General features: G+C 41.4%; 1 protein-coding gene across 4 annotated transcripts in view; it reads right to left on the minus strand.

The window, feature by feature from the left end:
• tspan4a (tetraspanin 4a) overlaps positions 1-26981 on the minus strand; it is a 219993-nt gene that overhangs the window by 62427 nt on the left and 130585 nt on the right. For all 4 annotated transcript variants that reach the window (XM_054771980.1, XM_054771981.1, XM_054771979.1 and 1 more), the window contains one exon: positions 2-76. In XM_054771980.1, coding sequence (XP_054627955.1) covers positions 2-76 — 75 coding nt within the window. The remainder of the gene's footprint in view (position 1; positions 77-26981) is intronic.

The following is a 26981-nucleotide window of genomic DNA, read 5'->3' on the forward strand; positions in this document are numbered from 1 at the left end:
CCTTGTCTTGGTAGATGAAGAACAGCATGATGGACAGGATCTCGAGGAAAAAGATGACCAGAAGGAGGATGAAAAACTGGAAGCACAAAGAAAAGACTGAGGTCAATCAGCTGAAGTTGCATTAATCACTGTGTAAGGACCTGCAAAGATTGTCGGTGAGCAAATTTGTCATTTAAGCGAAAGAGAGCAACACTGCATGATGAGCGAAAGAAAGCCAAAAGACAAGAAGGACGAATTATTTCAGAGTTGGCAAAGTAGGAGCAAAAGAAGAAAAAAAAATCCATCCTTGATATTTCAATTGCTTCTTGTACTTTTCTCCTTCCTCTTTTAAATAAGTTAAAGAGCTCTATCTTATTCTCCACCAGTCCTCACCTACAATGTACCTCCCCTTTATATTATAGCTAAGATGAGCTGCTTCATGGGTGATACATCTTCTTCCTGCAGGCCCGTGTGACTGCTTGAAACATTTCCGAGCTCATCCATCAACCACTTATTCAAGGCAGGCCTGTGAGCCATGCCGGGAGGGGTTAAACATTTCCGAAACAATAAAAAGTTCCAGACGGTCACAAAAAGATGTGATTATGAGATTATAGATGTGAAGGATGAGCAGTGCTTCCCCGTGAGGCATCTATAACAGCAGAGGACTTTACTTATTTGTGAGTATATGGATTACATTTTTTATCTAAATGAAAACTATAGATCGAAAGATTACCATTTAACAATAAATAAAATTGATTTTGGTGTACAATGTAAAGGGAATTAATTGAGAGGATCACGGGCAGTGTGGACATAAGTCACTTTGAAACCCAGCGTTATAAGCTAAGAGAAACGTAATTAGAAGACTATAGTGTTCTGTAGGATGAGGGGTGTCTAAAGTGTGGCCAGAAGCTCCATCACTGCCGTGAACATATTAGAAAAATACAATAAATTCATGATGAATTACATATATTAATTGATAATACACCAGCTTGTTGTGTCACCTATAACACAAGGCTAATATGTGTGTTATTTTGTTCAGATAACTGAGCATATAAAGTGGACCCTAGCATATTCATGATTCAGCATTCATGGCCCTGCAAATTTTATTTCATTTTTTTTTACAAAAATATAATTTTTTTCCCTATAGAAAACACAGTTAATTCACCCTTACAGTAGTTGGTAATAATTCATAAATACGTGATAATACAAGTAAAATACACAGTATACAGTACATGTACCACTGTTTCTGAATTTTTATGTCTTTATGCCTCACTGATATGTTTTTTCGTCACACGTTGAGATTTCGCACTTTGTTCGGCGGTACTTAAACACATCATAGTTACTATGGAATGTAAAAAGTCAAACGTATACCGTATAAGTGGCATCCGTCAGAAAATGTGTCATGAAAAGGAAAAACACATATACTGCATAAGTCGTATTGGACTATCAGTCGTATTTACCGGTATTTATGATAAAGCTATCGTCAGAATGAGCTTCTTGTTTTAGGAGTGTCATGGCACCACTCCTATCAACATTAAATTCACAAGAGAAGAAGACTAAGCCAGAGGGAGGGGGCAATGTTTACACCAACAAGGACACATTTACTTTCAGTATAGGGATACATTAAAAACTTACCTGTTTAATATATGTCAGAATGTTCTCAAAGAAGATACTTTAATACGTGACATGGACGCATCCCGGTGTGTAGAAACGTACCAGGAAGCCGTATTTGAGCACCAAAACCTAATTTTTGGTATTTACAAATAAATGAAAATAGACTGAAAATCATGTGTATCGCGTTAGTAAGTGGCTGACATAGCAGCTTGGCATAATTAGTGTCCTAATTTAACAACACTGCTGTCTAAAATACGACATTTCTCACACAGGTATCATGTTATTATACAGTGGTTGCACATTGATTACAGACACAAGGCAGAAGCGTATTAGAAAGTATTCCAGAAGAAAAAGCATCCGGTGTTCTCTGTATCATTCAAGTTGTGTGCATAACTGCATCACAAGCTCAACTCAATGAATTATTGTACTATTTTGGTGTCATCAGAAAAACAACCACCTCCCCGCTTCAACGTAAAGGCAGCACATGTTAAATGACATACAGTATATATTTTGATATATAAGTCGCACCTGACCATAAGTCGCAGGACCAGCCAAATTCTGAAAAAAAGTGTGATTTATAGGTATATAACTTCTACACCATGACTCTGATTCCATTTGTTCAAGGATCATCTTACATTATCATTCATTGGTGGTGACTACCTATACATTTTATACTTTAAATGCATTTAATGAGTGTGTGGGAAATAGTGAAAAGAGAAGTGGAAGTTTCTGGAGATGAATCAAAATTTTATTGAAAACGCGGATTCAAAATTGGAGGAGAAAGTCAAGGTCAAGCTAGCAGGAGGGTGTGGAGGGGAAGAATGTTCTTTCTTCCTGGCATATGGCTGTTTATGACAGGAAGAAAGCAAGCTTTGCATTAGAAAGAGTGTAAAAAAAGTGTATCCAGTTCAACTCTTTATGCATGTTCATAAGAGTATTACAGTACAGATCATATACTTTATAAAAGATATAAAATGTACCGGCCTGTACAACCTTGCATGGGATGAAGAAAGAAAGTGAGTGAAGGCACCCTACATTGTGCACTATCGGAGACCGAGAGGAGTTTATAAATAAAATATGTGTATAAAAATGTGTTCTTGTAAGGTTCCATTTACCAAGTTCTATATGCCGTGGAAAGAAATATCACATTTCTGGATTGCCAGGTGTTAAATGAAAACGTGAGTATGCTCCCCTGGGATTTGTGAAAATCAAGACTTGTGTAGATTAATTGTATAAAAAAGATGAACTTGATAACCAGCAAATTAGGCAGCAATAAGGACACATTGTTTTTCTTTTCATGACTGCAATATTTTAATATTACACGTCTTTATTCTTTTTTCCTATTAGAAATTTGATAACCTGGTATGTGCTAAAAACACAGGAAGTTACAAATTATCAGTAATTGCTGAGAAACCGCGAAGGGGTGGGATTAAATAAACTACTACTACAAGATGAAAATTAGCTGAATACTAAATCTGGCGCATTCCTTCATTCTATAGGAATAGCACACACTGTCCATAAACTAATAATAAAAAAAAACATGTTTAGTTGTGCAGGTGTAAATATAAGATCAGTTTTCAGTTCAGTTCACGAGACGAGACGATAAACGGGATTGGGTCTAGAGAACGAGACAAAACAAGATTTTAACATTACTTTAAGGTCCCACCACCCACCAAAACAAAAATGACTGACAAAAGGGCTCACTCTGTTCATGCCATTGTTCTATGGAACAAACGCGCCAAGGTGCTGAAACCAATGCACAGAGTGAACTCTCTTCGTACCTGTTTGGAGGCGGGAGACGAGGAAAACAGAGTCGCATACACATGGCAATAGATTGAGGCTGGCAAAATGATCAAGTTCATTTTCATTTTCGTGACTGATTAATTTATCACCGTCCCCGTCCTATAGTGGCCACGAGACAGTAATTATCTGAACGAGAACTCACAAGACTTTGTGACACCCCTAGTGTTCAGTGCATAAGATCAGTGATCAGTAATTAGTAGAGTTACCAGTTACTTTTCCAAAAAAGTAACAGAAATAGTAAATGAATAATGCCTTTATAAACATAATTAGTAACCTGGGAAAGTATTTATTGCCTTACATTTGTGAAAACCGTCAAATATGTAAAATAATTCGGATTTAGCGTTGAGATGTTTCATGAGATTAAGAATGAGGGCTGAGCTCATGATTTGCAGTTCTCTACCAAAACAACAGAGGGCAGTGTTTTTCCGAGAGTGAGCAACACAACTATTACAATTTAGCTTCCTGCATTGTAGTAATGACAGGGGCAAACTTACCATTTTGCAAACACAGGCAATTGCCTGCGGCCTCGAGATTTCCACGGGCTCCAAACGTCTCATGAAAATTGATGATTGTTTTTTTTTTTCCTTCCGTTTAATGTACATATTACTGTTTTAGTTTTAATTCATGTGCATAAAACTACATCACAATGCGTAATCTATCATGATCGTTTGGTCCGCTCCCGCCTCCCTTGTCATGCAATGGACTATTCCATCTTACTGCAGATGTGTATATTGATTCTGTAAGACGCGAGTGAAACAAACTTGTTGGCGCAGTTTGGAGAAAACTGAGGCAGTTACCCCAGTGGCGCAGAGAAGAGGAGAAGGCAAGAGGAAAGCAAACAGTTTTTTTATCAAAACCACCAAAGGTGTCAACCTTTTTCACAGTCACAACATAGACACACAACCACAGCAGCACCACTACTGTCAGTGTCAGCCAAGGAGAATGCAGTTTTAGAGATGAAGCTGAGTGTGACGTTTTTCATCACAAAGATGTGAGTATTAAAGCGGTAAACTATGTTAAATGTCGCTTAATGTTCTTATCAATTATAGTAAAAGCCTTGAGATGATTCACTTGTTTGGTAATAATAATCCCCCAGGAGGATTTGAAGGACTTTATCTAGCTCAGGAAATAGGAGAATGTTCTCATATTCACACTTGTTAGTAGATGATAGACATTCATATTTAAAATTGTTTCAGGGGTGTATAAACATGTCTGTGTCCTGTAACTACCAACTTAAGTTGACAGACAACTGTAATGTTAACTGATGTGGAGGGCCCCAATGACTGGGTTTGCCTTGGGCCCCCAAATGACTAAATACACCTCTGAGTAGTGACAACAGCGACTGAAGCAATATCCAGATTGCTGATATCAGTTTGTAATGCTCAACCTTGTCACGTCTTGTTCTTGGCATAGTGGCGATGACCCCAGTATGCAGAAAGCAGGCACTCGTTGCAGGAAAAACTTATCTTTAATGATGGCTGCAGCGCAGCGGCAGGAACTCGATAAAGAACGCTTTGCAGTAGCGTGTCAGGCTTACACAGACACCGACACAAAGGAACGAACGAACAAAGGAACGAAATGCAACAACACAGAAAGATGCACGCACCTGAACTAAATAGGACAACTTAAATTAGCAACAGGTGCAAGACATAAAGAAGAAAGCAAAGCAGGCGGACACAAACCAGGCAAAACAGGAAGTACTACCAAAATAAGAGCATAGAACAGGAACTAAGGCATAAAAGTGTAAACACACTAAACTGTCACGCAGGCTAACACATAGATCGTGACAGTACCCCCTCCTCAAGGACGGATCCTAGACGTCCGAAAAGTCCAAAGTCACAACAAAAGAAAAAAGGAGGGATGGGTGGTGGGAGGACCGGTGGTGGGTCAGCGGCACGACCCCTCCGGCGGACGGCCAGGATGGTGAGCCTGGCAGAGGAGTTGGGACCCATCCGGTGGTCGGCTGGAACGGCAGGTCCGGCGGAGTGAGTGGCGGAACCTCTCCGGAGGACGGCCAGGATGGTGAGCCTGGCAAAGGAGTTGGGACCCCTCCGACGGTCGGCTGGAACGGCAGGTCCGGCGGAGTGAGTGGCGGAACCTCTCCGGAGGGCGGCCCGGATGGTGAGCCTGGCGGAGCTGGCAGGAGAGCTGAGCAGTGGCAGGGACTTCAGCAGAGGACAACTGGCGCGTGGGAGATGCCAGAATAGGAACGAGAGTTGGGGCACGGTGGCGTGTTGGAGACGCCAGGACGGGAACTCCAGGCGAAGCCGGCTGACGTGTGGGAAACGCCAGGACAGGAACTGAAGGCGGAACATATGCAGGAGTCTCGTCCTCTGGACTCGAAGGAGGAGGAATAGGCGAAGCGGGCTGCTGTTCCTGGCTTGCTGCCACGAGCCCTGCAGCTTGACTTCCAGGTAGAGGACTAAGCAGTGTGTCTTGGCTAGCAGCAGCAGGAGAGAGTTGTGCGTCTTGGCTAGCAGACGGAGTGGGCTGTGAGTCTCTTATCAACGCAGTGAGCCCCGCATCTTGACTTACAGGTGGAGGACTGAGATTTGCGTTCATGCTTGAATGTGGACAAGTGGGCCCTGCGTCCAGTGTTGCAGGAACAGAAGTGAGCAGTGTGTCTTGGCTTGCAGACGGAGGAGCAGCTAGCTGTGCGTCCTGGCTTGCAGACGGAGGAGCAGCTAGCTGTGCGTCCTGGCTTGCAGACGGAGGAGCAGCTAGCTGTGCGTCCTGGCTTGCAGACGGAGGAGCAGCTAGCTGTGCGTCCTGGCTTGCAGACGGAGGAGCTAGCTGTGCGTCTTGGCTTGCAGACGGAGGAGCTAGCTGTGCGTCTTGGCTTGCAGACGGAGGAGCTAGCTGTGCGTCTTGGCTTGCAGACGGAGGAGCTAGCTGTGCGTCTTGGCTTGCCGACGGAGGGGCTAGCTGTGCGTCTTGGCTTGCCGACGGAGGGGCTAGCTGTGCGTCTTGGCTTGCCGACGGAGGAGCTAGCTGTGCGTCTTGGCTTGCCGACGGAGGAGCTAGCTGTGCGTCTTGGCTTGCCGACGGAGGAGCTAGCTGTGCGTCTTGGCTTGCCGACGGAGGAGCTAGCTGTGCGTCTTGGCTTGCAGACGGAGGAGCTGGCTGTGCGTCTAACTCACAGCTGCTAGTACTAGCCCCCCCTTCCGAAGGCGGATCCCAGACGCCGTTCACTGCCATCGGCGGAACCAGGGAAGGGAGGAGGGGGGCTTGGAGGTGGGTCAGGAGTTCCACCTGCTCTGACCTCCCGAACGGAACTGCAGGTGGCCTCAGGCGTGGTCTTGGAATGGGCTTGAAATGCCGCGGGGTGTGCACGGGAGGGTTATGAGGTTTGAGGCAGCCAGGTGTGGCCTCTGGCGGAGTCTGTGACTTCAAGCAACACGGCACGGACACCGGGAGGGACTGAAGCTGGAAGCTGTGTGGTGTGGGCTCCCGCGGCGTCTGTGACTTCACACCGCGTGGAGTGGGCACAGGGTGAGTCTGACACTTCTTGAGCCGAGGTGCGGGGGTGGGAGGAGAACTGACCTCTTGACGTTGCCTGGGAAGCAACTTGGAAACAAAGGAGGGCAGTTGGAGCTCGGAGCTTCGGGACGCGGGAATCTGAGGGAGACTGACCTCCTCTTGGCGTTGCGTGGGAAGCGGAGAAACGGAGGAGGGGGGCAGCCAGAGCTCGTCGTGCTGACGCTGAGCGGGGACCGTAATGGGCTGAGCCATCAGCCGGCACTCAGCAACATTGCAAAGAGGGAGTTGCACCTCTGCTTGGCGTGGCGAGGAGGAGTTGCGTGGCTTCACCCTTTTACGCCGTGAACCTCTCGCTGGAGCCGGTCCAAACATGCCTTGGCGTCGCGGATGGTCAGATGTGCCTTTGGTGGGTCCCGGGTAAACCCACGCCATAGGAATAAGCGTGCCGTCCGGTCCCCACACCATGTCCTCCAGCTCCTCTGGAGAGAACTTTGTGCACTCCTCTTCCATAGCCTTTAGGATCTGCCAGGTCCAGAAATCGCTCTCTGCGAGGTCATCTTCTTCTGGTTGTTGCATTCTGTCACGTCTTGTTCTTGGCATAGTGGCGATGACCCCAGTATGCAGAAAGCAGGCACTCGTTGCAGGAAAAACTTATCTTTAATGATGGCTGCAGCGCAGCGGCAGGAACTCGATAAAGAACGCTTTGCAGTAGCGTGTCAGGCTTACACAGACACCGACACAAAGGAACGAACGAACAAAGGAACGAAATGCAACAACACAGAAAGATGCACGCACCTGAACTAAATAGGACAACTTAAATTAGCAACAGGTGCAAGACATAAAGAAGAAAGCAAAGCAGGCGGACACAAACCAGGCAAAACAGGAAGTACTACCAAAATAAGAGCATAGAACAGGAACTAAGGCATAAAAGTGTAAACACACTAAACTGTCACGCAGGCTAACACATAGATCGTGACAAACCTGTTACTATCGGAAACAATAAGGGCATTTCAATGTTTCAAATAGTAATTAGATTACTTTTAGATTATTATTATTATTAGATTATTACTGGAAAACAGGTGTAATGCTGTTACTCCCACCACTGCATAAGAACTATAGTGGTCTCTTTCCACTTTGCGCTTAGAATTTTGCACCTTCACTCCATCATGGTTTTTCAAAAATATATTAATTAATAAATCATGCTGTTTAAAATAAGGCCTATTATTAGTAAATAAAAACATACATATTTCAGCAAATGTTATGCCTAAATTAACCATTTTCAAGCATAAAAATGGCTAAATGAACGAAAATACAATTTACAGAAATACAAGGCATTCAAAAGACGCATTCAAAGACCTTGAGGATATGTAGTATTCTACACTGGTCACTAGGTGTCAGTACTGTTCCTGTAATGTTCGGTGAGCCACACAAGCACCAGACTTGATCGCCGGAACACAGGCTTTTATTGCAGGTTTGAATTATTTCACAACAGGCCAATAATACCTAACAAAAATCTCTAATGAAAACATGGGCTACTGTTATGTCCGTTACCCACGCAAAGCTGAAACTCAACTCCGAACCCCCGATGTCACTTCCTGTCTGTCTCTCAATCATCAACAGTCTTATTATTTATGTCTTAAGTGACGTATTTACTTGTATTATGTCTTATATATAAGGTAATACGAGTGTAAATGTGACTATGGCGTGTTATTTCACGTCTAGAGGATATAAGGTTATAACAAAGTATTTACATTAGCGTAAACGGGTTTTTTTATGGTTTTACATGTTGGTGAAGAGAGGGGCTGAACTGTCAACTGATCACCACCTGGTGATGAGTTGGATTAGACGGCGCAAGAGGATGCCGGACAGACCCGGGATACCGAAATGTGTATTTTGGGTGTGCTGGGAACGTCTGGCAGAGTCTCCCGTTTGTCGTGTCTTCGACTCTCAACCCTGGCAGAGCTTCACCTGTGTCCCGGAGGAGGACGAGGATATAGAGTCCAAATGGGCCGTATTGGGCCGTATTCTGTGCTTCCTTTGCTGAGGCAGCTGATCGGAGCTGCGGCTGCAAAGGTGGTCAGTACCAGTCGTGGCGGCAAGCCCCCAACCCGATAGTGGACACCAGAGGTCAGGGCTGCCGTCAAGCTGAAAGAGTCCTATCAAGCATGGATGGCTTGTGGGACTCCTGAAGCAGCTGACAGTTACTGGCAGGCCAAGCGGCACGCGGCTTCGGCGGTGGTCGAGACAAAAACTCGGGTGTGGGAGGAGTACAACTTTCTGGCAAACCGTCCAACGCCTCAGAAAGGGGAAGAAGTGCCCGGTCCAAACTGTTTACAGTGGGGACGGGGGCCTGCTGACCTCGACTGAGGATATAGTCGGATGGTGGAAGGAATACTTTGAGACCCTTCTCAATCCCACTGACATACCTTCCATAGAGGAAGCACGGTCAGAGGACACGAACACAGACAGTTCCATCACCGTGGCTGAGGTATCTGTGGTAGTCAAAACGCTCCCCAGTGGCAGAGCTCTAGGGGTGGATGGGTTTCGCCCTGCATTCGTCATGGCTCTGGATGTTGAGGGACTGTCTTGGCTGACACATCTCTTCAACATTGCATGGAAGTCAGGAACATTACCTCTGGATTGGCAGCCTGCGGTAGTGGTCCCCCTTTTCAAGAAGGGTGACCGGCGGGTGTGTTCCAACTATGGGGGATCACATTCCACACACTCCAGGGTGCTGGAGAGAAGGGTACGACTGTTAGTCAAACCTCGGCTACAAGAGGTGCAATGTGGTTTTCGTCCTGGTCGCGGAACACTGGACCATCTCTACACCCTTGCGAGGGTACTTGGGAGTTTGCCTAACCGGTCTGCGTGTGCTTTGTGGACTTGGAAAAGACATTTGACCGTGTCTCTCGCAGTGTCCTGTGGGGGGTGCTTTGGGAGAACAGGATTGGTGGCGCGCTACTATGTGCCATTCGGTCCTTGTACAACCGGAGCAGGAGCCTTGTTGCCAGCAGTAAATTGAACTCAAATGGCACAATAACATTTGCCTTACAGCGTTTTACTTATTGATCCAAGATGGTTCTCCCATCTTTCCCCCGATTGCATTTCCCTTTCATTCAGAAAAGGACAACATCAGAGGTTTGACCTTTTAAAAATATTAACAGTTGCTGGACAAGTAATTTAACAGTGAAAACGGATTACCTCGTTGTTGGTCATTGATTTAACGTCACTATTGTGAATGTATGTATGCCTATAATAACCCCTTTGAGAGATTTTTCAAGACAACTATTTTAGAAAGATAACAATTACATCAATATCACACAATCATTTCCTGTCTTCTTTTTACCACAAGCAAAACAAACAGCTCCCTCCTCTGTGATTCCCTGAATATTTTGCCATCAATTTACCTTTAATAAGAAAATACAACTTTCTACACCACAGGCCCTAGCTGCACTAAGTGGAATCCTTTAATAGCAGACTAAATGTATTCTGCTGTTATTGCTGTATATATCACAAGACAGCTATTGAATTACAGGTTGGACCTCAAGGAAATTATAGACAGTTGGTTATTCTTATTGAACGTATTGCTGAAATTAAATGAAAACTGCCAAAATCCATTTTAGATCTCTGTAGAGAGTTAAATAATAATAAAAGAAAAAAAAAACTATGTGCCCATTTAGTCAACTGCAGATGAACTGCTCGGAGCAGTTCGTTTAATTAGAATAGTCAATGTTAAATGACAAATGCAACTTTTCTTCCAAGAAACACAGTACATCATGTACTGTATATGAATGGATGAAGACATCTTCACTAAGTGGAAGTGCAATTTGTTGTCTTACAGTGCCATATCTTGTGTGTAGACAGGGAAAAGACCTGCTTAAATTGCGCTGCTGTTAACATAAGTGTGTCATATCTGTGCTATGATATTATAAGAATGTTGATGTCATTCTGCCTTAAAGGGGCCCTATCCTGTCCTATCCTATCCTATCCTATCCTATCCTGCTGTACTCTTGTTCTACATGGTGTGGAAGTGCCATATCATGAAGTTCTTAAATGATCTCCGGTTTCATTTTGATGCCACTCCTAAGGCAACGCATGCTGGGAAGCATACGTGCACCACAAACAGGAAGTTACCCAGCATGCCTTGTGAGTTATATATTCTAGTATTGTTTTGCATGTACTGTATACACCCTAGCGGCCCTAGTGAGGATAAGCGGCATAGAAGACGGATGGACAATCGGTGTGGTGCAGTTACATTGTGCGTTCCACGTGTTACTTGTGTTGTTTTGCACCGTGAGTGAGGTAGGTGTTGAAGACTTTGTGTTGGTTTGTGAAAAACGAAAATGAAAATGATGTGGCTTTCTTACCAATGTCTGATACATCGATTATAGTCCAGCACTTCATTATTGATGCCGATATCATTCAATACTAACGTAACATTTTACAACTGCAAGCAGAAAATTTAGGGACACAGGCCGAAATCAACTTCAAATACAAATATTAACATTTCCTCTCATTTTCACTGTATTACTGATAAATACTGGAACAAAAATTGCCAACTGTCTTCTCTAACCACCCTGTTTCTGTCCCTAGCTTCTGGAAGGTGTCTTTATATACACCTTAAAATGAAATCACATCATGTCACAATTATTTATAACTCCTTCAATATTTACTGTAGACCAGAAACCACCAGCCTGTCATCACACCTAACAGCTTAATCATTATCATTATCCTCATAGGTTGAGTTCAAACATAGTTTGATTTAAAACAGGGGTCCTCAACCACCGGTCCGTGGGCGGGGCTGAACCGGGAAGTGGAGAACTTTCAGAAGCAATGCTAAAAAAAAAAGATCTGTCCTGTATAAAACAGTAAAATTGAGTGTCCAGGTTTATGATAGAACAGGTGTATCCAACTTCCAGCACTATTAAAGCTACTTTGACAAAAGAAAGGTGTGCTATTTGTGTTTTATGTGACTGGCAACATTTAAATTGTACTTTATACTTAGTATTTAAAAATACTAAGAGTTGAAGCAAATATTCTTTGATGAGCTACTCAACATCAGCTGGCAAGCTACTGCCAGCTCATGAGGCACCTGTTGGAGACCCCTGTCGTAGCGTCACTATCTTAAAGCTGGATACACTACGTTTTATTTTAAACAACTTAGACAAACAACCAGTGATTTGAAGACGAGACGTAATGATTATATTGATAACAAGAGAGCAATGTTGTCAAGTGACACTTTAAAAAGTAAGTTAGCACGTACCCCGTGAACGTACAGCCACGTGTGCCGAACTAACCACACCACTTGTTTGTTTTAAGGACAATGTGACTGTGGTAAAAAAAAAAAGACACAGGGAGTCTGAAGACCAGAGGCTAGGCGGAAAACTAGCTAGCTAGCTAGCTGCAACCAGTGAGGTAGAGTGACACAGCCAGGCAAAGTGTGTCAACAAAGATGCCAGAAAAGTCGAATGGAAATGAAATTGAAAGGTGAGCGATCACACACGCTGGCACGGATAGGCTTAGCCTGTGACAAGCTATCGTCAATTGACTCCACATTTTTTCCACAATTGTTCATTCTCATGGAAACAAAGGACAAAATGAGTCCTTGCCAATTCAATTAGCGACACATATTTTTATCTGTATGGCTAGTGAGAAAAAAAGATAAAATTATATTCTTAAAGCATTTGCGCATGGTAACGTATCTGTTCATCAATATAGTGATATACAGTGCCCTCAGTATTGGAACAGTGAGGTCAATTACTTTATTCTTAAAAAAACATTTGTACAAAACAACTGTTAACATCAACAACAACCTGCAGAGGGCAGGAGTGAAGGTATCGCTATCTACTAGGGGTGTCGTGAGATCTCGCAAGATTAAAACGTGACGAGAGTTCCCATTTGGAGAAAAGCTGTATTGCAAGAACAGGGCAGCCAGAAGCCAACCAAGCCTGTGAAGTATGGCATTGCTACTATGAATGATAATACAGTCATATGGAAGTGGCAGCGTGCAAGGCATTATTGGAAGCGCATGTTAAGTGCTTTAGGCATACCTTGCAATCCAACCTACATTGGTGTTCACAGCATCAGTGTCAGCGAGTGACGTGTGGCTATTTTTCTCATCTGAGTTAAACAGCTGTTGCTACTTGTTGATGTCCAAGCAGAAGCTGTAGTAGACCATTCATTTGCTCTATCATTCTTACATTCTAAGCTGCTCTTTTTTATGACCAGAGTTGGCTAGCTTTCATACCTCACAGCTGACAGTGGATTGGACTGGAGCAAACATCACTGGGACAGAGGACAACAAACACCGCCACTGGATAAAAGAGGCAATTGAAATATGTAAACATGCCCACAGGACCATAAAACGGGAAGAGGGGGTACCTGGGATGTAGTCCAAAAAAAGTCGGACAGCAGATGGAACTGTCGCCCTGCCTTCACTGGCAGGAATACAGCGACAACATCTGTATACAGTGTTTTTTTATTTGTTTTTTTTAACGCTTTTTACACGCCCGAGCCTGGCTCTTTAAGAAGAACTGCATTGTGGGAAGTTATGTGTTGCAGTTCTGTGTTTGGACTAGGTTGCTGTGTCTCTCTCTCTTCTGTCTGCACCGCCCATTGTCTGAGAAAAGTGTATAAAGTGTATGGTGAGGGGTTTTAAAAGCCTTAAAGCATGTAAAATAATTGTAAAATAATCAAGTTGGCTACACTGCGGATTTCACTTATTGTGGGCTATTTTGGGAACCAATCCGCCACGATAAACGAGGGGACACTGTAAATCAGCTGACAAAACACATCACAGTAACATCATGTCACCACTCTGAAGAAGACTGCAAGTGAACAGTCCAAACTGTCAGATATGAAAAAGTAGCCAACTCTGGTCTGTAAAAATGAACTGTTCAGACCCAACCCACGTATCAACCCACGTAGATCTTCTGACTTGTCTGCATCATTAATCACCGAGCAGTTCTATTGACGCTCATTGCATTTGGCTCAGCGCCAACTTTCAGATCTGTTTCATAACACAGTTCATACATAGAAGAGATCCTTGTTGACAGTTTAGCAGCATGGCCGCTATAGTTAGTCAGTAAGTGTGCATATATAAGTGTTTCTTGTGTCATGTATTTATTTAGTAATCAAATACAAGCAATCAGCAAAGGTGAAGAATCCGCCAAACAGGCGAGCAGGGCTCCATCTCTGTGATGGCGTGCGATGCACGTCTGAAAGCTGTAACAAAACCCTCCATAATGTAACTCAGCCCCTGACCAACAGAGCTGAGAAAGTAGTTTGGACACAATCTCTCCGTCACCTTGCTGTTCCACAAATGGCCCCTGCGCCACGCTTTGGACACCCATGCACCCAGGGCGTGGCGCAGGGGCCATCTGTGGAACGTGGCTCATTGCAGAAGTAACATTTTAAAAAACCCCAACAAAAGTGAAAAAATAGAACAAAAAAGAGTAATGTAAATGGAAAAAGCTAAAATGTTGAAACTATCCATCCACCTTCTATGCCGCTTATCCACACTGGGGTCACAGGTATGCTGACCCTATTCTAGCTGACTCAGGGCAAGAGGCGAGGTACACCCTGGACTGGTCGCCAGTCAGTCGCAAGGCACATATAGACAAACAACCATTCACACTCACATTCATACCTATGGACAAAAATTATAATCACAAAATATTAAACTAACATGCATGTTTTTGGAATGTGGGAGGAAACCGGAGTCCCCCGAGAAAACCCACAACACGCACGGGGAGAACATGCAAACTCCACACAGAGATGCCCAAAGGAAAGTTGAACCCAGATATCTTTCCGATCTCCATACTGTGTGGCCAATATGCTAACCCCTATGCCACCGTGCGGCCATGTTGAAACTAATAACTAATAACAACAAAAAGACAACACAAACACTTGAAGCCGAAGTTTTTGAAAATCTCCGCTTTGGTTGGAGTTTTCCAAAAGAAACAATTAGGAGTTAAAAGATCTGCGATTGGCTGGCGACCAGCCCAGAGTGTACCTTGCCTCTCGCCCAAAGTCAGCTGGGATAGGCTCCAGCATACCCCCTCTAATGAGGATAAGCGGCATAGAAAATAGATGGATGAAGTTGAAAGTAGAGGTCTGTGCTATCAGTTGCCATTCTAGTTGAAAGACTTTGTTGCAGTGGCATTCATCAACGTGACAACAAGCAATCTTATCATGGGCACTGTCTGTAATATTTTATCCTGATCATGTAGTGACAGCAAGAGTTGTTGAAATAGATTGCTCTTTAATCTCTTCATCAGATAGCCCGAAGAATTACAAAGCGATGAAACTGCTTTCTTTTGTTGAGGGTGATTTTGCATTGATCACCACAAGAGAAATGCAATCCTTGAGACTTTTCAGTTCTTCCCCTGGAGGGCAGAAGTCCGAGAGTTATTTTTTTTTGTCTTTGAGTGTTTTGTTAATCCCGAACAGCTTTGTCGAATGAAAGTTAATGAGTCACAGTTGGTCCATATATGTAAGCAGGGCCCTCAGGGAGAAGCAACAAGCAGGAAGATACAGACTCCAGAGGACTACAATAGAACCCTGTGGTGTTGTGTGTATTGTCTCTATGTTTACAGCTTGTTTTATAGTTGCAGTGCACAGCACACAAATCAGTACTTCAGAGTCACTGGAGCGTTATGATTCATGGTGTTATTTCACTCCCAAGTGGACTTTATTTGCATGGGACGAGCTTTAAAAGGTGACAAGCCAACTGCACACATACTGTATGAACACATGTACAGTAACTAGAGGATAACTGAATACAGGGCCAGTATCGCCAATACCGATGCAAACACTTTTTACTTGGACATTTTCACACACCATAAGTTTTGTGCTGTGACTGGCTACAATATAATATCTATTAGTGGCAGGTGCCTATAAATGTTTTACTTGGCATGTGCTTCATAAGTGTATGAGGCACTTTGAGGGCTTAAACCTGGATTGTGTCGCGAGTGAATCATGGCGAATGAAGAGAGAAAGAGAGGGTTCTGGAACTGAATCAAAATCTAATAATCACAAAAGTTACTTGTGATTCAATTTTTGACAGGAAATTGGAGGAAAATATCAACAACAAGCGGGTGCGAGGGTTCCGAATTTTGGCCGTATCAATTACGCCATTTGCTGGTGCTACCAAAACAAATCCTCGCAAAACATGACGATCCGTTGTCTTCTCTTGCATTCACATCCTTTGCTTTTTGCGCCCAAAGCCCTCCTGTGTTCATGAAATTATTCCCTGCGTTTTTAAACAAAATAACAATGTATAAATTGAAGTATATGAAGAATTGTATGTAATTGAATCGAATTGTATCGTATCATATTGAAAACTAAATTGTTTTTGAATCGTATCATAACCCGTGTATCTAGATATGTATGGAAAGTATGGAATCGTCCATCACCAAGAGATCACAAAGAACTGAAAAACTATTGATCTCCTTACGCTAGTATCAATCCAATACTGATACTACCCTTGTATCAAAAAAGATCCATCGCTAACAGTAACTCTACACAGTACACAGATGCCTCTGGAACATTTAGCAGAGATTGACTGTCGTTGGAGCCAGTTTTTTCCAGCTCCACCTTCTAGCTAAAGTGAAGCCCTATGTTAGTCGGCGAGATCTAGAAACGGCCATGCATGCGTTCATTAGTTCTTGCATTGACTATTATAAGTCCCTGTATGTTGGGATCATCCAATCTTTACTCAACCACTCACAACTGGTGCAAAATGCTGCTGTGCGGCTTTTGACCAATACTCGTAGACAGAGCCACATCACTCCAGTTCTGCGCACTCTGCATTGTCTTCCAGTCCGTTTTAGAGTTGATTTTAAACTTTTAATGTTTGTTTTTAAGGCAATTCATGGTGCTGTGTCGTCTTATTTATGTGAGCTTTTAAACATTCATCGCCGTAGCCGGGCTCTGCGGTCTGCCAACCAACAGCTGCTTGGTCCCTCGGTCCAATTACAAACAATGTGGTGGTCGGGCCTTTCCTGTAGCTGGTCCCAGGCTCTGGAACGTCTTACCCATTGAATTGCAGACCATCACAGACTTTTAATTTGTTTTAGGTAAAACTGAAGACTCGTTTGTTCCAAACTGCATTTGGAACGTTTTTATTTTGTATTCTTTTAATAGCATTTATTTATTCTTTTATTTTATTCTTCTTGTGTTATTTTGCTGTTTTCTTGCACTGTTGCACTTTGGTTCAGCCACAGCTGATGTAAGCGGCTATATAAATAAAGTTTGATGATTGATTGACGTCCAGCGACCTTTCAGGTTGAGCGCTGGCACCATTGATTTCCCCCATTGTCATCCCACTGTGATTACTGTTAAAAGTACAACAGCTCTTTGTTTGTCCATCATCTAAAGTCCATGAGCACATCCAAAATCAATAGCTTGTTGAATCTTGCTGCCTCAAGCATTTAGGTGGGAAAGCCATCGAGAGGCACTAGCTTTCACCTTTTCATCAGGTCTGGCTCTGTCACAAAGTGTTAAGTTTAGTGAGCAGGATTTGCACTTGTTACTTCCTGTCATTTCAGTTCTCCTTCCTGTCTATTTCTGTTTCATCTCATTAGATACTCCTGTCCTGATGTGTTCCACCTGTATCTATATCCAGACATATCCGCAGACAAGTTGCCTGTCTGTTTCATTACCTTGCATCCTGTGCTCCAGCTTTCTTTCCAAGCGTGTTTTCCCACTCTGCCTTTTTATTATATTCTGCCCCTTTGGGATTCGTTTACTTAACCTTTTCATGTTTTAACAATATACCTCTTGCTCAGCCCTTGTCGGTGTGTTGTGTCACAGCTTCACACTGTAGACCAGTTTTTATTGTTCCTTGGTTTATTCGTAACTCTGAACACTGAAGGGTCATGCAGTACACAGTTCTTTACTTTTATATGAACTTAATGTAAAATATATATTATCTTGTTGGAAATAGCACTTCAGACAAATTTCTACAGTAGCTGACAGGGGCAAACGCACAGCAATGTCCGAACAGAAATGATCCAAAACCACAAACACACCGCCATAAAGTAATGCAACGGGAAAATTCTGCAAATGCCAAAAACAGAGAAAAACCCCAAAAACATCTACAGTCCTGGAAAAAATGATTAGACCACCCTTGTTCCTTCAGTTTATTTATCCATTTTAATGCCTGGTACAACTAAAGGTACATTTGTTTGGACAAATATAATCATGATAACAAATATAGCTCATAAGTGTTTAATTTAAGAGCTGATATCGAGCAACTTCTATGGTTTTCTTGATAATAACCCAAATCGCGTAAGTTCTTACATAAATAGCTATAGCATTTTACTGCCAAAAGATTTAACTTTTATGACCTATTTTTGTTGTCATTGTTATATTTGTCCAAACAAAGGTACCTTTAGTTGTATCAGACATTAAAATTAACAAGAAATTCAAGAAACAACGGTAATCTAATCATTTTTTCCATTACTGTAGATAAGAGGAATGCTGCAACTTGACGAAGCAGAACGGAAGTTAGCCAGGCTACAAGGGGCGCCAGACCTGAGTGGTATCTGTTATTGAAGACATAAGCGGGATGCTCAGAAGCATGAAAAGACGGAATGAAAACATTCATTTTTCTTTATTTCTTTGTTAAACACTTGGCCATAAAAATTGGCTGCTCTATAATCCTGCAAAATATTACGTAGGGGTGTCTTAGACTATCCGACTATTTAACGATTTGATTCGGAGTGTGATTTGACCATCACTCTCGCAGTCGAATCTTATGAAAATGTCATGTCATCAAGATTGTACCATTCTGATTACATGGGGGTACCCACGGCTGTGACTGAGGATACATTTTTACAAAGAATGTCTTTGTTTTTGTTATAAATAGCCTACTTTGATACAATTTGCATCTTATTTGTGTTAATAAAGAATTGAAAATGATGCGCGTGTTCAACAGAAGCCCTATACTTACGCAAGATGGTGGCGCGTACACACAACGAAGCCTAGCGTCTCTTCCAGATTTGCAGTTATTATTTTCAGGTCTGGTTTTACATCTTACACTCACTCGACATAAGCTTTTGGATATCGCAGTGCCATCGACTCGTCTCTGAGATCTTCAGAGTACTGGAGTCTACACACACACCACCCAGACGGGCAGAAGCGCTCGCAAGCGGCATCGAGAACGTAAACAAAGGCGAGGAAGGTGCGGAGGAATATGAGCTAAGCTCTAGCGAACACTGCACAGACTCTAGTTACTGAGCATTTTCCTTGCTAACGTGCAGTCTTCAGCGAATAAAATGACTGAGTTACGACTCCACATCACCCGCAGTAAGAGACTTTTGGACTGCAATGTCATCATTTTCACCGAGACATGACTAAAGGAGTACCGGACAACGCTATTAAGCTAGTCGACCGCCACACACTTCGGGCTGACAGAACAGTGTCTGAAACCGGCAAGACCAAAGATGCTTTCTGTGTTACTAACTAAATAAAGGTACTGTTGTTGCACACTTACCATGTTTATTTGTTTATCTCAGTGGGTTAGCCTTTTTGTTGCAAATGACATATGTTTAATTGTTGGGATCGATTAGTTGTGTTCTTAAAAAAAAAAGAAAAAACATTATTAGACTATTAGTTGACGATGGACAAAATCTAATGAATGAAATTTGACTATGAAAATCCTTAATTGAAGACAGCCCTAGTCTTATGTCTTTATAGACGGATATCTCTCAGGTCTGGCACCTCTGGTAGCCAGGCTGGTAGACTTGATGCAGCTGGATGTCAACAACAATTGATAATAACACCTCCAAAATAACATAGATTGTGCCAAATTCAACAATATTAAGAAACACCTTTTGATCATCACCAATAACTTACATATTTCAATTTATATATAGAAATTACTTGTAAATTGTGCGATTCAGTCAAGATTTTTACTCCAGTATTAAATATTTATCCTCAAATATACAATAAATTCCGGTGTATAAGCCGCTATTTTTTTGTTCAACTTTGTACCCTGCGGTTTGTACAGCGGTGCGGCTAATCTTTGGCTAAATTCTAATCTGGCCTTTACTTCAGAAATACTACTAATTGTTTAAATACTGAGCCAGTGCACTCACAACATGCTTGTCAACCCATTGGAAATCGCAGGAGGTCATCATATATAACAGTATAACAATTATAGAAGTCTGACTTACTAACAACACTAAATCACACAACAACTTAACACTCCAAAAATATACCTCAGAAATATACAAATGTACCAAAGTTTACAATTATTTCCCATAAGGCATTGCATCTGAGCAACACATTTATTGGGGCGCTACGGTGACGTCAGCCTCCCTCTGGGCCCTGTGCTCCGGGCTCCTCTGGTTCCCTCTGGTGGACAGAGGCAGCATTGCAGCGCCATCCATGTTGTGTCCTCCAATGAACTGCTCTTCTGGCAGTAATGCATTATGGGTCGATGTTAAAATAGCTGCTGTTTGTTATTTTAAACTCGTATTGGTACATGTACAGTATATGTAACTCCTGTACATGTATATTTGCTAGGTATCGTTTGAGTGTTAAGTTGCTGTGTGATGAGTTTAATGTTGTTTGTAAGATGAAACCGTGAGTCAGTCTGTTATATTGAGTAATGACCTCCTGCAATTTACAATGGGTTGACAAAGTCGTCGTGGGTTTTTTTCATAGGTCATGACTGGCTCCTGTAAAATAAAGAGCTGCCTGGTCCTCACGGACTCTGACGTGGACACGTGTGTCTTATACACCAGATTGGATTATACACCAGTGCGGCTTAGTGCGGTTTATACACCAATGTGGCTTAGTGCGGCTTATACACCAGTGCGGCTTTACACTGTATGAACAAATTTAGTTTTTCCTCTAAATTTAGTGGCTGTGGCTTTTACAACGTAATTTATGGTAAATATTGCTTGCTTATTACTTACTTATTTAATGTCTCACTTTTTCTAACTTAATTCTACTTATTGTTAACAACGTATTCCACTTACAACACTTATAAAATTTTAATCAGTTTTTTCTCATTTCGTCCCTTTTCTTAACACTGCACAAGGTTTATAGTGTCATTATTTTAACGCCTACTTGCTTTTTGATATATATTTTTTTTAAATACCCTACTTTCCTTTTTTTCCACACAGGAAGAGAACAAAATTTAAGTAAAGTAAGTAAGTAAGTAATTTAAGTAAAATATTGTAAGTGTCAAGGGAATGAATTATCAGTGATAGATATAGAGAAGGGGTAAGATTAAATACGTTCCGCTTCTACCTACTCCTTTTCAGACATGAGTCAATTTGTGCAAATCGTTATGTTCCTTACAGTGACATGTTCAGCATGTCTGAAACAAACCATACCATACCAAGAGGACCTGTGCAGTTCTATAATGTAAAGTACATCCACAACAATAATCTCTGACAAATTCAAACTGAATAGTATGTTTGTGAAGGCAGAATTTGCAATACTTGAGGAGATAGGTTGTCGTCAGTCTTGTATGTCTTTGTGCAACAGGTGTGTAGCAGTATGTGTTTTCGGATTCAGATATACAGGGTTCCTACAGATTTTACAGACTTTTTCCAGACTCTGTAAATCAATGTGGATTAATAGAATTGCAACAAATAATTGACATCAATCAATTGATTAATTTAATTAATCGACAGCAATTTTTTCATTCAATTACCGTGATTTCCAGTGTATAAGCTGCTATTTTATTCTCATGCTTTGAAATCAAAACCTACAAACCCCCATGACCTTAAAAATGTGGTTCATGCTGGAAAACCCTCCAATGTGGCTGAATTACAACAATTCTGCAAAGATGAGTGGGCCAAATTCCTCCACAGATGTTGTTGCTAAGGGTGGCAAAACCAATTATTAGGTTTAAGGGGCAATCACTTTTTCACACAGGGGCATGTAGGTTTGGATTTTTTTCTCCCTGAATAATAACAAGTTTCATTTAAAAACTGCATTTTGTGTTCAGTTGTGTTGTTATTGACTAATATTTAAATCTGTTTGATGATCATTTACAGTAAGTGGGACAATAATAAGAAATTTGGAAGGGGTCAAACACTTTTTCACACCACTGTACAAATGTTTTTTTCTGTTTAAATTTAGTGGGTGTGGCTTATATTCAGGTCGGAGATGTCCAAAGGAGATTTGGACCCAGATCTTCAAGATTTCCTGACTGTGTTGCCAACATGCTAACCACTAGGCCACCGTAACTTATTTTCAGGTATATTCAAGCTCAATAATCCGGAAATTATGGTAATCATTTTTTTATTCCAAATTGTAAATATCCTCTGATTTCAGCCTCTAAAATATCAATATTGTTTAATTTCCTTTGTCATCCATGAAAGCAGACCTAATGTCTGTGCGTTTTAGGCAAAACAAGACATCAGCTTTGACTTTGGAAAATAGTGATCATCATTTTTACCTCTTTTCTGTCATGCTGCAGACAAAAGCTGTTTGGTGTTTGGTTAATATTGATTTGGTCAGTCTAGAGTGGAGGGTGTCCAAAGTGCGGCACAGGGAGCATTTTTGGTTCATGGTTGTTTTTTATTGGCCATCGGCACATCTACAAATTCAATTAAACAAGACAATAAAAAAAAAACAATAAAAATTTTTAAAAGAGCAGTAATTTTATGACAATAAGGACGAAATACCGTAATTTCCGGTGTATAAGCCACTACTTTTTTCACATGCTTTGAACCCTGCGGCTTATACAGTGATGCGGCCATTATGTGGTCGCGTTCTGGTCTCACGTCACCTTGTGTGCTTCAGAGCAGCCCTTTTGTGCTTAGTGGGTGTGCTCTCTTCATGGAAAGCACATGGAGAGGTGCATGTGATGCGGCTTTCAAAACTCTAACTTAATTTATACAGTCCCTTACATCAGCTGTAGCGGAAGCAAAGTGCTGGACAACAGTGCAAGAAAAACAGCAAAATAACACAAGAAGAATATAGTAAAGGAATAACTACAAAATAAATAAAAGTGTCCCGATGCTCTTATGTGCCAAATCTACTTCAGAAGAAATTAGTCTTAAGTTTTGCCTGAAACAAATGTAAGTCTGTGATGATCCGCAATTGAACAGGTAAGATGTTCCAGAGCCTGGGACCAGCTATAGAAAAAGACCGATCACCCCATTGTTCGTAATTGGTCCGAGGGACCTCGAGCTGCTGTTGGTTGGCAGACCGCAGAGCTCTGCTCGGGCGATGAATGTTTAAAAGCTCACATAAATAAGATGGTCCAGCATCATGAATTTAAAAGTTTAAAATCAACTCTAAAACGGACTGGGAGCCAGTGCAGAGTGTCTGTGTCTGTTTCAGGTTAAAGGCGATCAATCTCGTGGATTTTGCTAGGGTCTTCCGGTGGATCTTGGCAGCGTGGAGGCGTCGGGAGGTCCACTGTCGCCTGCGGGTTTACGGGGGGGGGGGGGGGGGGGGGGGGGGGGGGGATGGACTGCTGCATAATGGGGAGGACAGCACAGGCTCGGGGACTGATTTGCCTCAGGGCAGGGGTGGCGGTGGGAGCGACAACGAAAGAGGGAGAGATACTGTGAGAGATGTGTGTCGAGGAAATTGAGTGAAAAAGACGACTTTAGTTGTTTTAGTTCCCAGGAGGAGGACAAGGACAGCGATGAATGACTTTTCATGTAGGCTGTTGTTCAACTAGCCGTATTACATATTACACTTTCTGTGGACTAAATATCCCATGTTACAATGTGGACACCTGCGGCTTATAGAGAGGTGCGGCCTATATATGTACAAATATTGTTTTCTCTTTAAATTTAGTAGGTGCGGCTTTTACAGTATACCGGTGAGCTCTATAGTCTAGAAATTATGGTTTTACGACGATAATGTCATAATATTAAGGGAAAAAATAGAATAAAGTTGAAATATTAAAGACTAAAATACTGTATGTGATTTTAAAAAAAAAGTCAGAATACTATGAGAAACAAAGCAATTGTATAATAATTTGGTTGGGTAAAAGTTGTAATGTAATGATAATAAAGTCAAAATTTTATGAGAATAACGACATAATGTTACAAGAAAAAGAGTACAGGAACAAAGTTGAAATATTTGTAAAAAGACAAAAAAAAGAAAAAACGAGCAAAAAAGTGTCACGTACGAGGAAAAAATTCATACTAAGAGTAGGCTTTGTCACCAATAACACAAAGCTAAGATGCAGACTGTTGTTTCTTTACATAAAAAAACTTATTTGCGTATCTACATGGGTTGTTTTAGAAAATGCAAAAATGGCCTCTGCATTTTTTACTTTTCAGTATGCAGTTCTCACTGGAAAAAGTTTGGACACCCCTGGTCTAGGGCCTCACCAATTATTACATTAATTAAAGTTTCAGATTAATTGACTAATTGTTAGTTGCAGCCCTTATATCATGTACATAAATTATGGAATTAATCGTTTTGTTTTCATTATTCTGAATATGTATGCCATTATGTCATCATCTAATTTCCAGGAGATTGTAGCCAGGTAATGTAGCTCATACAAGGGGTTGGAGGAGGATACAAGAAGAGGGCTGGACATTCTACTTGTCAATCTCTCCAAATGTTTTCTAGGATGCGTTGCGTAGCTGCCCTAGCAAGCACCTTAGAAAAACAGATCAATACATTTGCTTTTTGTTTGTTATTCATCAGTTTATCTTTTAGAAAACAGTCTTGGAAACTTGAATATTTTTCCATACTTGAGTTTCCAATTTCCATACTTTTTCAGACTTGGAAATGTAAACAGTCAAATTCCATACTTGTGTAGGATCCTGGATCTAGGCAAACAAAAAGAACATTGTACAGTACAATGCAGTCTTTGGCTAGGCTGCACAGTTTGGCGAGTCATGGGTAGCCATAGTGCCAAGGAGAAGCCAGAGCCCAGAAACCCTCTTCGCTCGTTAAAGTCCCCTGTTATTGAACATTTCGCCTCTCGGTGAAAAAATACTGATGGATAAGACGAAAGCTATGTACCACCATTGTTCAGTAGAACAGCGCTACAAGCTAAACTTTCATTGACTAAAAATAAAATGCACACTGTTGCATACTTGCACTTTCTTAAAAAGAAATGCTGTAACCCAGTGCGGCCTGGGGGGCATTTTCAGTTTGTTCTTAATTGGTCCATGATTTATTCTACATGTAAAATCTGTTATTAATGAGATATATGATTAGATATTGTACTTATTTGCTTTGTCACCAAAACAAAGCTTATATAGCTTATAATACGGTGTAGGGCCGCAACTAATGGTTATTTTCATAGTCGATTAATCTAAAGCTTGTTGTTTCAATTAATCAAGTAATCGGTTAGGACTTAGACGGACCAAATCAACTTAAACCAAACACAAAAATAGGTAGTGGTTTGGTCCACAATATATCAGAAAAGAAGCAAAAATGTTGATCACCATTTTCCAAAGTCAAAGGTGATGTGTGTGAATATCTTGTGTTGCCTGAAACACAAAGATAATAATTCTGCTTTCATGGATGACGAAGGAAATTTAAGAAAATTGCATTTGATAGGCTGAAATCAGAGAATATTTACATTTTTAAATAAGAAAAACAATTGAATAATGATGTAGTGGGTGATTAATTGGACAATCGATTAATCATCATTCGATTAATCATCATTAATTGTTGCAGCTGTATTCCAGTGTCGTGACCAACACTGGGTTGGTTTTAGCATGTTTAATGCACATACTGTAATGTATCAAGGTGGCCCCCCTGCATCCTTCAATTTTTCTGTATGTTATATCTATATTTATCTTTGAGAATTGTGTTTATTGGAGAATTACCTGCCAGCAGATTGCAGTGTTTTTACGTTTCATTTACCCATTCAACAGAAAAGCTAATAAGTTTAATGTTTTGCATTTTGTTCCTTTATTGTACCAACAATGAACCCGACTGTACCCTTAAAACCAGGGTACACATGGGACAATGATGTACCATTACACCCCTACTGTGCAATACATCATTTCTTAAAAGCATAAATAATCCTAAAAGTTGAGAATAGAATAAAGAGATTCACTTTTGGCCTATAGCTTTGTTATGAATCAAGGACAAAATTATTTACTTTTTATTATGCTCTGGAGCATAAAGTTTTTTCTAGCTAGAGGACATAGTTCAAAAAGTTGTTAATGGATTTCAATAAAATTGTGTGTGTCGACTTTATTATGACCCAAGGACAAATTGATTAAATTTTCATTAAGACAAGTCCAAACAAGGAAACAATATCATTCTCCATACCCAAGAGATATGCCCCTTGTACTGTATTTGTTTCACAATTATTGGAGAAACAATAACTAAACAAGGTGCACTCCAATGTCCTAAATTAAGTTAATGAACTATTTTGAACTTTAATGTTAAATTGTTAAATGATGAAAGAATGTACCGATTTTAAAGGGCACTGCATTTGAACAAGTAAGAGGAAAGTATTCTAGTGGCACACCTTTCACATCCCTTTCTCCTTTTAGGCTTTTACCACTATTATAAATAGATATTTGTGTAACGAAATGACTTCTCCAAAGAATATATTTTTCGATAATGGCGATAACAGTAATGCCAAGCAAAATACCAAGGCATGGCGCGTTGACATTTTCATCAAATCATCAGATACCTGACCTCACTTCACAGGCTGTTTTCCATTTTTTCACTGACCTTAAAACATGAATCTTTGTGAGTTTTAAATGAACACTCAGCTCTGGTTACCACTGAGCCACATAACTACAAAGCTGCTTTGCTATACATTAGGGCAACAACGTGAAGACGTCGCACAAATTCAGTTTAGTTTGACAACCACCAAAGGCAGCGATCATTTGTAGACTCCGGGTGTCCCTCATCAGCCTCCGCGGTGATAATTAGGCCTGAGTCTTTTCCCGAGAAATATGGCCTGCTCTGCCACTCATTAAAGCAGACTCATAACTTGCCTGCTGCCATTATATTGACAGCCCAAGAATTGGCCTGACCACTGGTGGAGCAAATGCCATAGATCATGCTCAGACTAAATCCCACAGAGTTTATAATTGCTTACTCCTACTGTGACATTTTTTTGGTAATGATCAATCATTTTACCTCCACACAGAAACCGTGTTTGGGTGAAAGCTTATTGTATTTTTTTCCTA

Source organism: Dunckerocampus dactyliophorus, chromosome 3 (assembly GCF_027744805.1).
Source record: "Dunckerocampus dactyliophorus isolate RoL2022-P2 chromosome 3, RoL_Ddac_1.1, whole genome shotgun sequence".
NCBI classification, from domain to species: domain Eukaryota; kingdom Metazoa; phylum Chordata; class Actinopteri; order Syngnathiformes; family Syngnathidae; genus Dunckerocampus; species Dunckerocampus dactyliophorus.